Here is a 15,589-nt window from a genome sequence, read left to right on the forward strand (position 1 = left end):
CACCTCCTCTTTCCCCTCCCCATTTCCAGGGCGCGTGGGTGGGCAGAGAAGGGCGCATTTTCTTAGTGCCTCAGCCATTCTGTCACCCCACTAAATAGGTAGTTAGGTGTGTTTTTCTTAATAAAAAGGAAAAAATAGCTTTGAAGTCACTGTTTTATATGATACTCCACAGTCTTTCCTGTACTCAGAGAATGTCAGCTGTCCAGTTCTGAAAGTGCCTTCTCTCTCTCCTAGCTATCGTTAACCGTGATGGCACTCGCTACACCAAGAAAGGCGAGTACAGAACTAACCCTGAAGACATCAACCCCAGCACCCCTGCGGATGACGACGTGAGCAGTGGGTCCTCCAGCGAAAGAAGCACTTCAGGAGGCTACAGCATCTTCCACACCCACCTTCCAACCACTCGCCCCACCCAAGACCAGAGCAGTCCCTGGGTGTCTGACAGCCCAGAGAAGACTCCCACTACCAGTAAGGAGAATGAATCACTGTGCTTTCCAATAGCGATGTGTTTGAGAAAACGTCTCTGATCTTCCTGAGTGATGCGCACTCACCTGTTGGTGTCTCCTGTCTCTAAAAGTAGGTGGTGTCACAGAGGTGGGGGCTCTCGTGGCTGCAGTGCCCTGTGTGCCCTGACTGCTCCTGCCTACAGTGATGTCCGTCTATGGCTCTGCTTTTCTTACCTTGGGATAAGAAGTACCATATTGGAAGTTTCTTAGAAGAACTTCCCTTGTTCTCTTGTCCCTGACAGATGACAGTTCAAGCCTGATACGGAAGCTATTTTCTTTTTTGTGTGTTTCCTTCTTGTTCTTATCACCCTATGGATAAAAAGGTTTTTATGAAGTTGGGATCATAGTGTATGCATACCATTCCATCTGCTATCTTTTTCAACTTAACTTTATATTTTTACGTTTTGACCTGATTTATATTAATATTATCAACTGTACAATATTCAGTTATATTCATCATCCATGATTCACTAAACACTTCCTTTGTTTTTGGTCAAAAGAAGCATATCTGAAGGAGTTACCTGATCAAATTAAATCTGCTTAAGAGTTTTATTTCCAGGCTGTAGGAGAAGGCTCTTAATACTTGCTTGGTTTGTGTGGGTAACTCATTGCTTTGGGACGCCAAGAGTGGGTATATGTAAACACTGCATTAGATTTCTTTGGGTTTTCGCTCCTCGTGCTTCACTTTCGTTGACAACTGTTTACATGGCCCTCTTATCTCCTTCTTCGCTTCCCTCTGCTTTTTCCCTATGGTTTGTTTTAAAACAGATTTCCAGATTGGCTGTGTTCCTTCTGTGGAGGATTATTCCAACACAAATAGGGCATCTGCCTCTTGAGCAGCTTTCCTAGTATGGTGTGGATTTTCTGTTTTCCGGGCTGTGGCTCTTGAGGGGTGGAACTCTGGTCTCCAAAGACTGTGGCAGAAATCTCCTGGTTTATGAAAGTGAAGTCGGGGAACTTTCCTATGCCTCGTCATCCAGAAGCCAGGGCAACCTCCAGAGCACCATGATTTAATGGAAGTTTACTTGCTTGACAGTGGTTTAAAATTCTGTTAGCAGCTTGCTGAGCAGATGATGGAAAAAGGCTCGGGGTTCTGGTCATACTCTGTGGATTCTTTGAAGCATTTCAAAAAGCAGATATTTTCAAATTGCCCATGCTTTCCTGGATTATTGGCTCTCTGGAGATTGTGTCACCTCATTGTCTGAAATCCCACGGCCAACGCTTCATGAAAGAAGCTTTTACAAACCAAGAGGCAGTGCTGCTGGCTACTTGCTGCCCCTTGGGTTCCCTAACTTCTAAAAGTCGCCGTGTTGACGGTGCTTATCATCCGGGTGTGCCATTTTGTCTGCTGTTGGCAAACACAACAATTAATGGTCTCAGCAACAAGCAGATCAGGCCTACCCTAAAGTACCATTTCCCACCAAGGAAGAAAACCCTGACAAAATATGTCTTGTGGGAGCTAGATGAAGTTAACAAGCTGCTAGTGGCCTATATAAAATAACGAGTATTTCACATGTGCTTTAGAAAAGGCAGTTAGCACATTTTATGAACATTCATAGCACATCTTTTAAAGATCGCACCTTTCCCGCCTAAGTGAGTTAATCAGCAAATGTATTTTGAGGACTACTGTGTAGCAGCTTGTTTTAAGGCTTGGGATCCAGTGGTAAACTCCATTAGGAAATAATATTGAAGAGAAGTAAGCTAGTCATCCATTCAACCAATATTTGAGATCTTCTCTGTGCCAGACATTGCTCTAGTTACTGGGGACAGAGTTGTTCCCGTCTTCATGGAGTTATATGCTGTTCAGAAATCAAGTGGGAAAAGGAATGCTTTGAGATTTAACTAAAACATAGTTCGGGATTTGGGTTGAGAAAAGAATCGTGCTTTCCTCTTTCCAGAGCACTTGGCTAAGTTTCTGTTGATGGTTTAGGAAGAGAGAGGCTCGTTTGTCCAGCAGAGTGAGTCCAGGGCTAACCTGAGGGCCACTGAAGTGCTATAGGCTCCAGTAAGGCCCGTGGGCGCTGCAAATTAATCCATTCATGCACAGCAGGGTGGCAAAGAAAGCAAGCAGGTAGAAACTTGAATGTAGCATATAGCCTAGTTACTAGGACAAGTTGCAGTTGATGAGTTCCTGAATAGGCTATATTTTCTAAGCCCAGTGAGGAGATTCCCAAACCCTCATGACTGTTGGACTGAGAGTCAGGACTCAGTGAGAGGGACTGGCTGCAAATCCTCCCTAACGCACGCAGGAGGGCAGAGGTCCAGAGGAGGGCTGGCTCAGGACATGGAAGTGCAACTTTGGCTCCGCTGGCTCCTTCCTGCCTTAAGGGTCCTTAGTGGATGGCGATAGGGAAAGCCAGTAAGAACAACCATCTGGGTAGGTTTCAAATTCCTGCAGACTTTTTATTATAAATGCTATTTTTGGAAGAGCCTTCCTGCAGGTGTGTCATTGGCCTCTTTTCTATTGGTGATCTGGAATTCTTTGGAATCCAGAAACCTAAACTAACCCAGGAAGCAGACCCTTGCCTTGGAATGCTCTATTTCCTTGTCTTCTGGGTGTCAAAGAAATATACATATATATATATAGACATATATATGTCTTTATATAGATAGATTTTTTTGTTTTTGTTTTTGTTTTTTTGGTCTGGCATCGCCTACTTAGGTGGGGAAAATTGGAAACTCTGCTGGCTAGACAGTAGCTTTTTCCATTTTTCCAAAATTTCATAAAACTGCTTTCCAGAAGCCAGAAATATGCAGATTTCTAGCTTGCGCTTGTCTGTCTGCTTGCCGTGGTCTCTTGCTGGTGCACCGGAGGGTGAGGCTGGCAGGAGCTGTGTATCTTAATAAAGTTTCTGAGGTGAGAATGGTGTGTCTGTGACTTTTCCAGGGGCTGCTCAGCTTTATCTTGGGGAATCACTGGTGAAATTGGCTGCTGTCTCTCTACTTTCTATTCTGTGCAAATGTGTCCTCTGTCGCATGGAACGTATTATGCAGGTTGTTGACGATGGGTGTGTATAGAGTCAAAGATTTTAACCTAGAGTTCATGGACTTCCAGTAGGTTCAGTGATCGATCATAAGGTAGTCAAGAGCTGCCTCAAATAATATGCAAAATTTTGAGTGTGTAGGATCACTTTTGTGAGGAGAAAGGCCATAACATCCAATTTTGAAAGGAGTGTGTGACTCAGAATGATTTATGAAAACCTCAGCTGTGTACATGTTTATCCTGATCATCTTTGCCATTCTTCTTCTACGGGGAAACATTCTGGACTCAAGTCCAACGTGAGAGTCGAATGAGAGATTTCAAGTTGTAAAATCTTACTGATTGTCCTTTCTCTAATTTGAACAGAGTCCAGAATTTCTCTAACTTGCGCATTTGTGTTTGTTTTCTGGAAATACATTCTGAGTTAGAATTAAAAGTGACAGAAAGTGGTAGATAGATACTTGAGAAAGCTTGATCTGATTTCTGCTCAAGTGTAAAGCTTAAGTTGAGATTAATGAGTGGGGGTGGAGGTTTGAAATTCTGATTGTCATCACAGGCTACCTGGGTAAAATGATAGACCCAAAAGATACAGGCAAGCACCTCTAAAGATACTCCAAAAATAAATGAATGAAAGCAACTTTAGGAAATGCTGCATCAAGGACCTTCTGTTCACAGCAGGGTCACCCAGACAAGTAAATACAAAATCTCTTTTCCATCACAGGTTATTAAGTTGCTACTTGATTTTGCTCTGAGCCTGTATTCAGGGGGTTCAGTTTGTAGAATGAGCAGCACTGAATTGATATGCATACAGAATTTGTATTTCTAATGCTGTCCTAAGATTCTAAGAGACTTTAGGAGACTGGAAAGATAAAATCAGGCCTCGATTTGTTTCTGATCTCCATTCTATAACAGATACAGATGGTATACATAGACAGAACTGAGAGTAAAGGTTTTGTAGAAAGATCTCACTGAATGATATTTTCATAATTGATCCAGTTACTTCAACTGTGCACTCAAACAGCCATGCAGAAGCTCACACGCAAAATAATTGGATATGGTTCTGGTTTGGTAATTCACAGCCTAAGATTCAAGATAGGACAACGACAGAAGTGACAGGTAAACTGTTATGTTTTTTGCTTACTTGCTGTCCTGAATGCCAAGTGTTTCAGTGTTAAGGAAAAGAGCATCCGTTATCACGCTGAAGTTTCCTATTGATGCTCCATCAGCATCCTTAGTGAGAACAGAGTCTGTACCATTTCATTTATCAGAGAGGCCTATGGATCTGGGGATATGACTAGATACTCTCAATGTCCTACTCGTTTTCCTTTTGGCAATGTGCATGTAGAATCAGAATTATTTTTCCTTGAGGCTTCGATTAGGAGATTCATTCAGAACATGTTCTCTAGAAAGAAGTGTGTTAGAAAGTGCAGACTCCTACTTTCTGCTGATCTAATTATCACAGTCAGTAATAGTAGATGGAGATACTGACTTACAGATGGAAAGTGTAGGCCCCGGGTGTCTGTTTGGACATCTAAAACCTCAGCTGTAAAGTGTAGGAAGTGCCCTGTTACTTTCCTTTAGAATCTAGGCCTCTAACAAGCTTCCCGAATGTTTGACGACTGATTCTGAACCCCTGCAAAGTATTCTGACTTGGGAGATTTTGTGGGAAAAGACTCAAAGTCTCTGACAGTGGGAGATTACAAGTATATCTTCATTCATTAACTTTTGTTGATGGAGGATATGGCCATATTTCAAAATAATTAGGCATTCTTTCTACAGAAGGAGAGCAATAAAAATGGTCCTTCCATTAAGCCAATGTAAAGTTTGCTTAGCTTACAAGACATTGAATAAACTATATCCTTTATTTCGACAAATATTCAAGTAAGAAAAATAGTGCTGATGTCATGATTGCATATCATAGTGATTAAGACAATTCTGGAAAGAGAAGGAACAAGAGACAGACAGAGAGCGGAATAACAAAATGCCGTTTTTAAATGTTTGCAATGTTTATCTTCATAGCACAAACAGTGTGAAGGAAATGATCTTGTCAGTGTTTCATCATGGGTCATTTCTGGGCTTTCTTGATAGCTGAAGAAAGAAATCTAATTCACCTTATTTTTGTATTTGGGAATTTAATGATAGTTTCAGCGTCGCAGAACTTTTTTTTCAGTTTTTCGTCTAATAATATCTAATATTCTTCTGGTGAACGTCGTGGTTGCAGAAATGGAAGTCTTTGAAAGTTTTCAGATCAGGACTCTTGCTTCTGATCTGATTAGTGAGACCATTAGGTTACTTCATGTCTGTCTGTCTGTCTTGATTGATTATCCTATTTTCAAAACCTAGGACTCAAAGTGTCCTGTTCTGCTTTGCAAAATATAGTGTTTATATAAAAAGTGCCCATGAGCGAGGTTGTTAGACGATTTGGACTCTAAGTGGAGAAAAGTGGAAAGGCGTCTTCTTTAGTCTTCCCCTTCATGTGTCATTCTCCCATATTTTGAGGATGGCTGGGATTGCTGGAAGAAATATCATATCCTGAATTCTTGGAGAACAATATTGGTTGGCCAGGGTAGAGTGTGTGAAAGATAAAGGGCTAGGACTCCGAACAGCCAGGTTTTGGAGTCACAGACTCAGATTGGAGATGATCTTAGACGGTCTAGTTCAGTCAACACTTCTAATCATTTGATCTCTTACACAGCTTTCCTGTTAATAGATCTTTCTGATGGTGGGGAACATAATATTTTATGAAGAAGCTCATTGTTGGATAGTTGAGATTATTACTTTTTTAAATCCCACATTTGAAAGAATATTTATCTCCCTGAAGTTCACACCCCGGGTCCTAGTTTGGCCTTTTGGGAGTACAGGCAAAAATTTAATCTCTCTCTTATGTTATAGCCTTTTAAAATTTGAAGACTGCTCTCATGCTCTCTTTGATCTCTCTCTGTTGTTTAGCTTTCTGACTTTAGACAAGTCAAGGTCTGTCCAGCACAATTTTTTCATCTGTAAGATGAGGAGCATGAAGTAGATGATATGTAAGGTCCTTCCATCTTTGACATTCTGTGGACTCCAGCTTGGGCCTCTGAAAGAAATGGAACTTCTGTGCTTTTATCCCATTCTTTCTGCCATCTATATCAACTACAGATAATTCTCTTGAGTAGTGAAAAAGTTAAAGCATATACAATGTTATTTCTTAGGAACTTATAATTAGCCTTTCAGCAATCAACTCAGTTATGGTTACAATGGCTTTGATGAGTACTAGTGTGCGGCTCCCAAAACAGCAGTGAAGAGGCGAGAAGCCCAAGATTTGTTTTCATGGTGGTTTCAACCATCAGAGTCCAAGAATTTTCTTCACACAACAACAAGAATGGCTGGCAATGAGTTGATTATCTCATTTCATGTGTCTCCTTGACAGTGGTCAATAATTCTCATTGACCTCTGAGATGTTGTCAAAGTCTAAAGACCTTTCTAGTTTCACAAATGATTTTGATGACTTTAGAAAAATCATGAGCTCTGAGATCTCCATGTCTGATTTTGTAGCATTAGTGAGCAGATTTCTTCTTCCTACTCTGTAGAATTACTATAGCCCTGGAGGAGGCTGGTAAGGAGCTGTGAAAAGGGGCCAAGTCCTTCTTGATGAGAGGACAAAATTTTGCCTCTGAAAGATCCTCTAAAATGACCAAAATTATAAAAAGTTCTTGACTTTTCATGAGAAAATAGAACAGTAGAGCTAGAAATAATAAAACACAGCAAATCTCCATCAGTGGAACTATTCTTGGGGTAGACACTAATAATATGAAAAGACTAAGAGTCATTCCAAAAGATATTGCCCATCTCATTCAAAATGTAGGCAACCCCGTTTCAGGGCAGAGACATCTTCTACAGTAACCACTGAGCAGAGCTGGAAGATTTCCATCTCCTTTCCTGTGATTGCATCCAAAAGGGAAAAAGTGAGAATTTCTCAAAATCTTGGCTACAATCCACTGTAGTCAACCCTTTTGGTTCATTAATAAATGCCAAGCGTGACTTCTCTATTAAGTGACTAACTTGTTTTGCTCTATGCTAAAGTGCTGTTGGGAACTGCAGTGTAGCTTTCACTTGCGTTCAGAGCTACAGTGATTTGACGTTAGAGAAGATAAAAAAGTGAATTATTAAATTGTGATTTCAACTATGGAATCTTAGAAATGATTGAAGTGTGTTTAGATTCCAAGGTTTTTCTGAAGGTGGCTTCACACAACAAATAGGCACATGTGAAACCTTTCCATTCTATTCTTGACATCCTAACTTTAATGGCATGTGCTTAGTAAGTTAATAAGAAATGCATCTGAAAGCATGGGGGAGCATTCATTGGCCTTTTTTTTTTTTACTGCTTTGGTGGGGTTATGTCCATATTTATGGTTTTAAACTCCTTAAAGAGCATGTTCAGTTATAAAGATCATAGCCGATTGTTTTTAGATCTATGTATTAGCTTCAGAGACCAGGATATAAGAATTTGGGGTATACAAGTCAAACATCTCGCTTTCTCCTTATAATCTTTGGGATTCCATTATACACTTTGTACCTGGCTTTCTTCCTTTGTCAAATGGGTTGCTTGACATCCAGCTCAGCCACTAATGCGAGTCACCACAACAGGTACGGATTCAAATGTCATCTCAGCAGGCTGGGAGCCAACTGAAGAAAACGAAGATGAAAGAGACAAACACCCCAGTTATTCTGGATCAGGCATTGATGATGATGAAGATTTTGTCTCCAGCACCAGTAAGAATAATCAATTACAGTAGAATCGTTTGCACGAGGCTTACTAATTAATCTGAGTGATGCCCAATAGTATCTATCTTGGGAAATAGTTAATAGGAAAAATGAGCATGAGCCCATGATCATACCTTAGTTCTACCTCAATAAGACTATGAAGGGATAGGGGCCAGCCCAGTGGTGTAGTGGTTAAGTTTGTGCACTCCACTTTGGTAGCCCAGGGTTCGCCGTTTGGGATCCTGGGCATGAACCTACACACTGCTTATCAAGCCATACTGTGGCAGGTGTTCCACATATAAAGCAGAGGAAGACAGGCACAGATGTTAGCACAGGGCCAATCTTACTCAGCAAAAATTAAAAAAAAAAGAAGAGGAGGATTGGCAGCGGATGTTAGCTCAGGGCTAATCTTCCTCAAAAAAAAAAAAAGGATTATGAAGAAATGTTTTGAATGGAAACCAAAACATATTTGGAGGAGAAATGGGAAAAGTGTCTGTTATAAAATTTCTCATGTCTCACATTCTTCCTGTTTTGTTTATTTATATGATCTGCTGCTACAGATTCTCTTTGAATTATTGAGCTTTGTCAGAGAATGGCATAGCAAAACATTACAAGTAACCATTGTGTTCCTACTGTGCTAGGTGCTGACAACTCAGAGATGAAAAAAGCCAGAGCCCTTGTCTTCAAGGAACTCCTGGTCTGTTGAAGCGATAGGCTTGGAGAATGTGGCTGAGAGGGTAGTAATTAAAAGCTGTACATGATCCTACATTGAAGATTTAGAAGGCTCTGGAAAGGCTTAAAAGATGGGAACCAGAACTCAAGAATTGTCTTACTTAATCAAAACCTGATTGAGGTCAAGGGGACGAATCCAGAGTTGGGCACCCATATAACAGAAAGACATTGAAGGGAAGGACAAATGTCAGCTGAGCTTTAACAAAACAGTGCCAATTGTTAAAAGCAAATAGTGATCACTGCATAATAGTAACTGAATTTGTGACAGCTATAATGCTTTTTGAAAACACACATGGAAATTGAGCTGAAAAATGTCCTTAAAAAATGCAAAAGTTGGCCTAATATTCTTCCAGATGACTGAATTTCCTGTACATACCTGTAATGACCTAAGATATTGCTGAACAGAGATGAGAATGCTGAGCCTGACTCCATCCCAGCTCTGCTTTCCCTTAGAGGAGGCGTGCCTTTGGGATGTTACGTGAGCTCTCTCAGGTCACTCAAGTTCTATCTGTCCCATTGAAACCTAAGAGTTTTATCCCCAAATGGACAGCAGCCAGGAGAAGAGGGATCCAGAAAATAGCTTAGACCTTGAAGGCATCTGAGTATATGGCACTGAGATGACAAATACTTTAGATGAACTAGATGCTTTATATCTAAATTTTTGACTGGTGTATTTCTTAACCTGGACACCTCAGAAAACAAGTCTATAGAAAAAGGAAACTCTTTTTAGTCACTTCAGAAAGAAAATCAAATAACCAAAAACACTGGAACTTTACTGTTACACTCTCTCCGGGGTTCAGGATGTGGCCCCATCTTCCAGGTGGGGTCATCAGTAAAGACGTGGTCTTGATACTTGAGAAACTAAACTCTCTTTGGTGGCAACCCAAAAAGATTAACTTGAAAATAATTTGTATGATCAAGCACCAGGGAAAACTCCCCTTGGCATTTTTCATCTCTGTGTCATATTTTCCAGTTTCAGTTCACTTTTCTGCTTGGCACCTATGCACATAATTCAGGAGGATGCCCTGCTTCTTCTGTAGGGGTGTGGTAACTGCCATTTTTTAATACTTACTGAGAATATGGTTAAGGATTCTAAACCAGATTTTCTTAACTTGTGAAATAGAGCTGATAGTATTACAGTTCTGAAAAGAGTTTTGTATTATTTGGGTATCAAAATAAAGTTGGAAAGAATTAGGATGGATTTGCCAATAACCTTGTCACAAAAGTCATTGATTCTGATTTTGTCGTGATCCTTCTGTCAGGTGCATTTCCTATTACAGCCCTGTCGTTTTGAGTGACGGCATCAGGGCACTGGTGGATGTATGCCTCTTTTTTTCCTGGGGAGCTGCTGTGATGGTGGTTGGTCGCCTCTGGTGTTTTTCCACTGAACACGTGTGTCTTGTTTTGCTTTCTTGGCTCTGAATGGCTTGCTCATGAAATGCTTTGTATTTGATGCGAATACCATAGGTGTTTGATATATTCAGAAATGTAGAGCTCAATCATATGGCTGTTCTAGGTAGCTATTCTCTCTTAGAATCATCTCTAGGAAAACTCTGGCTGCTCAGGGTGTTCCTTTCCGCCGCCAAAACTACTAACGAAATAACGTGATCATCGTGGTGTAAATTTCAAGTATCTACCTCTGCAGCCTGAAAATCTCATGCAGCACACTTTGCAGCGATCCAAATTCCTTGTGCTTTCAAGTGCAGAGGGCCTTTACAGACTGCACGGACGGGCAAAGCTCCGACATCTTTGGTTATCCTCGGTGGCGGGCTGGTGTCTTCAAAGCTGCTCTTCCTCCTGCTGCAGCTTCTTTGGCTGCTGTCTCCGAAAGATCTCATGTTCTGACCCCAGCGTATTCTATGACAGAATGCAAAGGACACTGAGATGCTTAACAACATGGCTGAATCAAGCTGAAGGCACTCTCTGCTTTCCCTCCATTTCCACTCAAGCATCTATACAACCTGTTATAGATGATTCACTCTGTAGACTAAAGGAGGGAGAAATGTGCAAAAAAAGTGGTGAAGGCTCGAGAAATAACATTTTCTTAATTACTTCAATCATCATTGTCACAGTTCCAACCAAACCACGGATTTTTAAGTTCCCAGAAGTGAACGAGGATTGGCGGCAATGGAGCCCAGGCCATTCAACTCCAGGCATCTTACTTCAGACAGCCACAAGGATGACTGGTAATGGGTTATGCACACTTAATTAAAGACTTTTTTCCCTTGAAGTCTATGATGCTGCAAAGGTCAATCATCAGAACACAGTGAGGAATTTAGTTAATATCTCATCACACATTCTTAGTGAGCTTTCAGGAGAATACTCAGTGTAATTTAGGAGTCATTTATCAATCATACCATCTGGGCATAAGGTATTTTATGCTGCTTTGTTATAAAAATGAAACCATTATGGTGCTGCCCTTGACAAAGAGGTTATAGTGGAATAACAGTTAATCATTAAGAATTTCCATGCCCGTTGGTTTTCTCTTGGGAGAGATTAGTGAAGTCACTCAAAAGTATTGATAGTAGACACTCAGAGGTATTATTTAGGGATAGAACCATTAAGTAGCATGTACTTCAATGGAAGAACAGAACCATCAAGTTTGGTTGATAAAAAGTCACAGTGTATATAACCATCATCACAACAGATGTGGACAGAAGTGGCACCAGTGCTTATGGAGAAAGTCAGACCCAGGAACCACATTCTCCTCTCGTTCACCATGAGCATCATGACGAAGAGGAGACCCAGCATTCTACAAGCTCAAGTAAGAAGGATGGCGGTCAGCGGTCTGTTTAGATGAGTTAGTGGAGGCGTTCCAGAGGACAGGGAAGTCTTCTTTTTAGACATTGGCCACATCTTCTATTTCCATACACTAATTTCTTTTATCCCCAGAGAATGAAAAGCTGCCAAATCTGCACACAATTTTTAGAAATTGACAGAAAAATGCTAATTTTCTAGGTTGCCCAAAAGGCCAAATGTTTAAAAAGATAAAAAGTTTACAAAGATCCAAGACAAGGTTTTTGTGTCAAAGATTCCTAGACGTTCCACTTGGGTGGTTTGAGTGTGTTTATGGAACTGTATCATGAAGAGTGGGTTTTTTTGGTGTTTAGTAGTGGGATCTGGGAAGAAAGCTCGACAAATGCAATGATCTTTGGGATTTTTATTTTCTATGAAGGTCTTTGTTGAATCCAGTTTCTTTTTCCCATTCTGTTCCTCACTGCATTGTAGAAAGACATCCCTTGTAATTTTGGAGGATAGTCAATAGCTCAAATGGTCTATATTTGAATTCTGTGACTGTTCTATTTCTGTTTTTGAACCCGGGGTAGCTTGGGGAAGGCTTTGATGCTGTTATTTCCATTTATGTACAAACATCTCAGGTTTTCTAAAACAATCTCGTTCACTCCTGGACCATGAGGATAGGAGAAACAAAAAGTGAGAAGTATATACTCTTCTTCTTTCATCTGTTTCTCAAAGAGCTGTCTATCATGTTTGGAATTTTAAAAGCCTTAATTTAGGATTGTAGCATTTTTAAAGCTAGGATTCAACCGTTGTTCTCCTAGCCTCGGATACTCCTAAAGGAAAAATGTAAGAAACAGCCACTTAGAAGCCAAAGGGAGAAACCAAAGGGGTTTGGGGAACCATGGTTTGAGGGATGTCTTCAAACAACAAAAGAAATGTTTCGGACGTCAGCTAGGACTAGGTTAGTAAATCCTGGGCTTTGTACTGAATGTGTCCAACAGGCCTATGTCTCATTATTTACCCCAATGGATCTGATACACGCGTGAGGATTATGGGCCAAGCTAAAAAAAAAAGAATCTTCTGCTAGAAGAAGGAACGAGAAGCAGAAGTCTCTTAAGCATGGGATTCCATACCGTCCCCTTTGGGTCCTGACAGTGTAACTCAGAAATGATTTAAGACAGTTTGTACTTAAAAAATAGAAAGTTACATAAGAGGCTTGGAATTAATGAACCTATTGTCAAAAGGTGGTGAGGGAGGGGCGTCATCACTGGAGGGTAGTTGAAAAACCGGACATGACAGCGCCTAACAGAGGGAAGACAGCGAGAGCTGCAGCAACTGTCTTATCAGTGCTTGCAAACACAGAGCTCTGGTTGGTGACCACTGGGCTTTATCAAAAGAACATCACAATTTGTAGAAGAGAGTCAACTTTCATATTTTACAAGGGAAATCCTATACTCTGCTAACTCATATGTTGAAAACAGCAGGTTACTAGATAGTTAAAGGATCATTGTGGGGGCCAGCCCCGTGGCCGAGTGGTTAAGTTCACACGCTCTGCTTCGGCGGCCCAGGGTTTCACCAGTTCAGATTCTGGGCGCAGGCCTAGCATTCGTCAGGCCATGCTGAGGCGGTGTCCCACATAGCACAACTAGAAGGACCTACAATCAGAATATACAACTATATACTGGGGGCTTCGGGAAGAAGAAGAAGAAGTAAAAAGAAGATTTGCAACAGATGTTACCTTAGGTGCCAATCTTTAAAAAAGGTATATATATATTTAAAAAAAAAGATCTTTGTGTTTGTAAAGATAGTGATAGGAGCATATAGTGTGTGCTTGTGCACGTGTGCATGCATATGCATTTCTCTTTTTTCTTTAAAAGTAAAAACTTTGACTAGACAGTCTATGTTTGGATTAATTTTTCTTTTTTTGTAATTGCATTCAGCGGTTTTCCTAACTTGCTTATTTGTCAAGAGGTAGTGATTTAGTCAGTGGGAGATAAAACTTAAGATTTGGGATTTTTTCTGCCTCCCTCTGGATAACCAATTAGCCCCAGGAATGTTTTGGCCATTGCAAGGGTAAAACGAGGAAAATTAGTTTTATTTTTCAAATGTATTTGCTGTTCTCACATCACACATATCGTTTTCTAAAATAATAAAATGCAATCAGTTTTACAAGTTGCAAAATATACTTTGGCTTGGCAAGTTGATAAGCTCTCATTTTCTTGATCAACTAAAAATCTGCTATTAGTTGCTATAGATGAAAATGTCAGTGGCTTTCTGATTTTTCCCAGAGAAACCCTGATACAATTTTGTTCCATTCATTTTCTCCTTTTCGAAACTGGACAGTTACAACACTGAGTGGCTGAAATGTTAAGTCTGTCACACATTGGTATTGTTTATATATTACCAAACACTGGCTTAGATAGTTTTTCTTCCACTGAACTAATTTTATTAAAAAGTGATTTTGGGGGCCAGCCCAGTGGCACAGCGCTTCAGTTTGCACGCTCCTTTTCAGTGGCCTGGGGTTCGCTGGTTCAGATCCAGGCGTGGACCTATGCACCTCTCATCAAGGCATGCTGTGGCAGGCGTCCCACGTATAAAGTAGAGGAAGATGGGCATGGATGTTAGCTCAGGGCCAGTCTTCTTCAGCAAAAAGAGGAAGATTGGCGGCAGATTTAGCTCAGGGCTAATCTTCCCCCCAAAGGATAAAAAGTAATTTTGGCAATTTTGGATGCCACACAGACGTAACACAAGTCATTTGCGTCAGTGAAGTAGCCTCTGTGTTATTCCCAACGTCTTCTATGCTGGGCAAATCCACTGCAGGTGCATTTCCAGTGCATACAATTATGGCTGATGTGACCACCATTTGAGAAGGTCTCCCATGACACTCATCCTGTTGTAGGTTCTTATATAAGATAGTCCTTCCCCCAAAACCACTGGAGCAAAGAGGTTAATTCTTTGAACAACAGTTTTCTCAGGCAGGATACATGAGGCCATAGACGCTAGTAAAATAAGAAGAATACTGGGGATTCACAGACTCTGGGCTAGTTCTAACTTTGTGCCGATCTACGATATGATATTGAGCAAATCAAAACTTCTCTGGGCCCCAGTTTTCCCATCTGAAAAGTTAAAGGATAGGGCCGCTTGATTTCTAAGCTCCCTTTCAGAATATCGGCGGCCTGCCTCCTTGCCGCTTTTCTAGTCTACCTTCTCTCCCACTTGTACATGCCCTTGAAGTAGAGAGATATGTTTTGGTGAGGAAATTGAACAATAATGCCTCACAATTGCCATTCTTCTCACAGCCTGGGCGCTTTCTAGTAGGACAGCAGAAGACACAGCTACCCAGAAAGAGCAGTGGTTTGAGGACGGATGGCGTGGGGAATACACCCAAACGCCAAAGGAAGACTCTCCTTCAGCAACAGGGACAGCTGGTAATGGATAGCTTAATAAGCAAATGTGGGTGGAAACTTCCTCTTGGGTTCAATGTTGGGCACTGAGGACAGCGAACAAAAAGACGTTGAAGGAATTGCCATGAGATGTTAAAGTTCCTTAATAAATTATGATGCAGTCAACACAGAGCCAACCCTTATGTGCTCATAACCAATCACCGGGACAGGAATGGCTATAAGCGCATGAAGGAGGCACAGAGACTAGAATGTGCCCTGGAATATGTCACTCTCAGATCCAGTTTTGGGCATGCCCTAGTGAGAGTGTAGCAGAGACTCTGATCTTGGAAAATGCTCCCTTTTTTTTGTAGAGGAATCCACTCTATGGTGTGGGTCCAGGCTTTGTAATATGGTTCTATGAAACACTAGGCTTGTTAGAAAGCATTTGGTCAGAACCCCAGTGTTTGAAGAAATGGAGCCAGACATTTTGAGAAAAATACCTGTCT

At 41.0% G+C, this 15,589-nt stretch overlaps 1 protein-coding gene across 8 annotated transcripts in view; it reads left to right on the plus strand.

Annotated features, from left to right (window-relative positions):
- CD44 (CD44 molecule (IN blood group)) overlaps nucleotides 1-15,589 on the plus strand; it is an 87,104-nt gene that overhangs the window by 46,413 nt on the left and 25,102 nt on the right. For 3 of the 8 annotated variants that reach the window (XM_014851051.3, XM_014851047.3, XM_014851048.3), the window contains exon 5: nucleotides 235-468. In XM_014851051.3, the coding sequence (XP_014706537.1) occupies nucleotides 235-468 (234 nt within the window). Of the gene's footprint in view, nucleotides 1-234; nucleotides 469-8,112; nucleotides 8,239-11,033; nucleotides 11,148-11,608; nucleotides 11,726-14,999; nucleotides 15,129-15,589 lie in introns of all 8 variants that reach the window. The other 5 variants (XM_014851040.3, XM_070487517.1, XM_070487516.1 and 2 more) reach the window with 3 other exon arrangements.

This window comes from Equus asinus, chromosome 17, assembly GCF_041296235.1.
Source record: "Equus asinus isolate D_3611 breed Donkey chromosome 17, EquAss-T2T_v2, whole genome shotgun sequence".
Taxonomy (NCBI): Eukaryota; Metazoa; Chordata; class Mammalia; order Perissodactyla; family Equidae; genus Equus; species Equus asinus.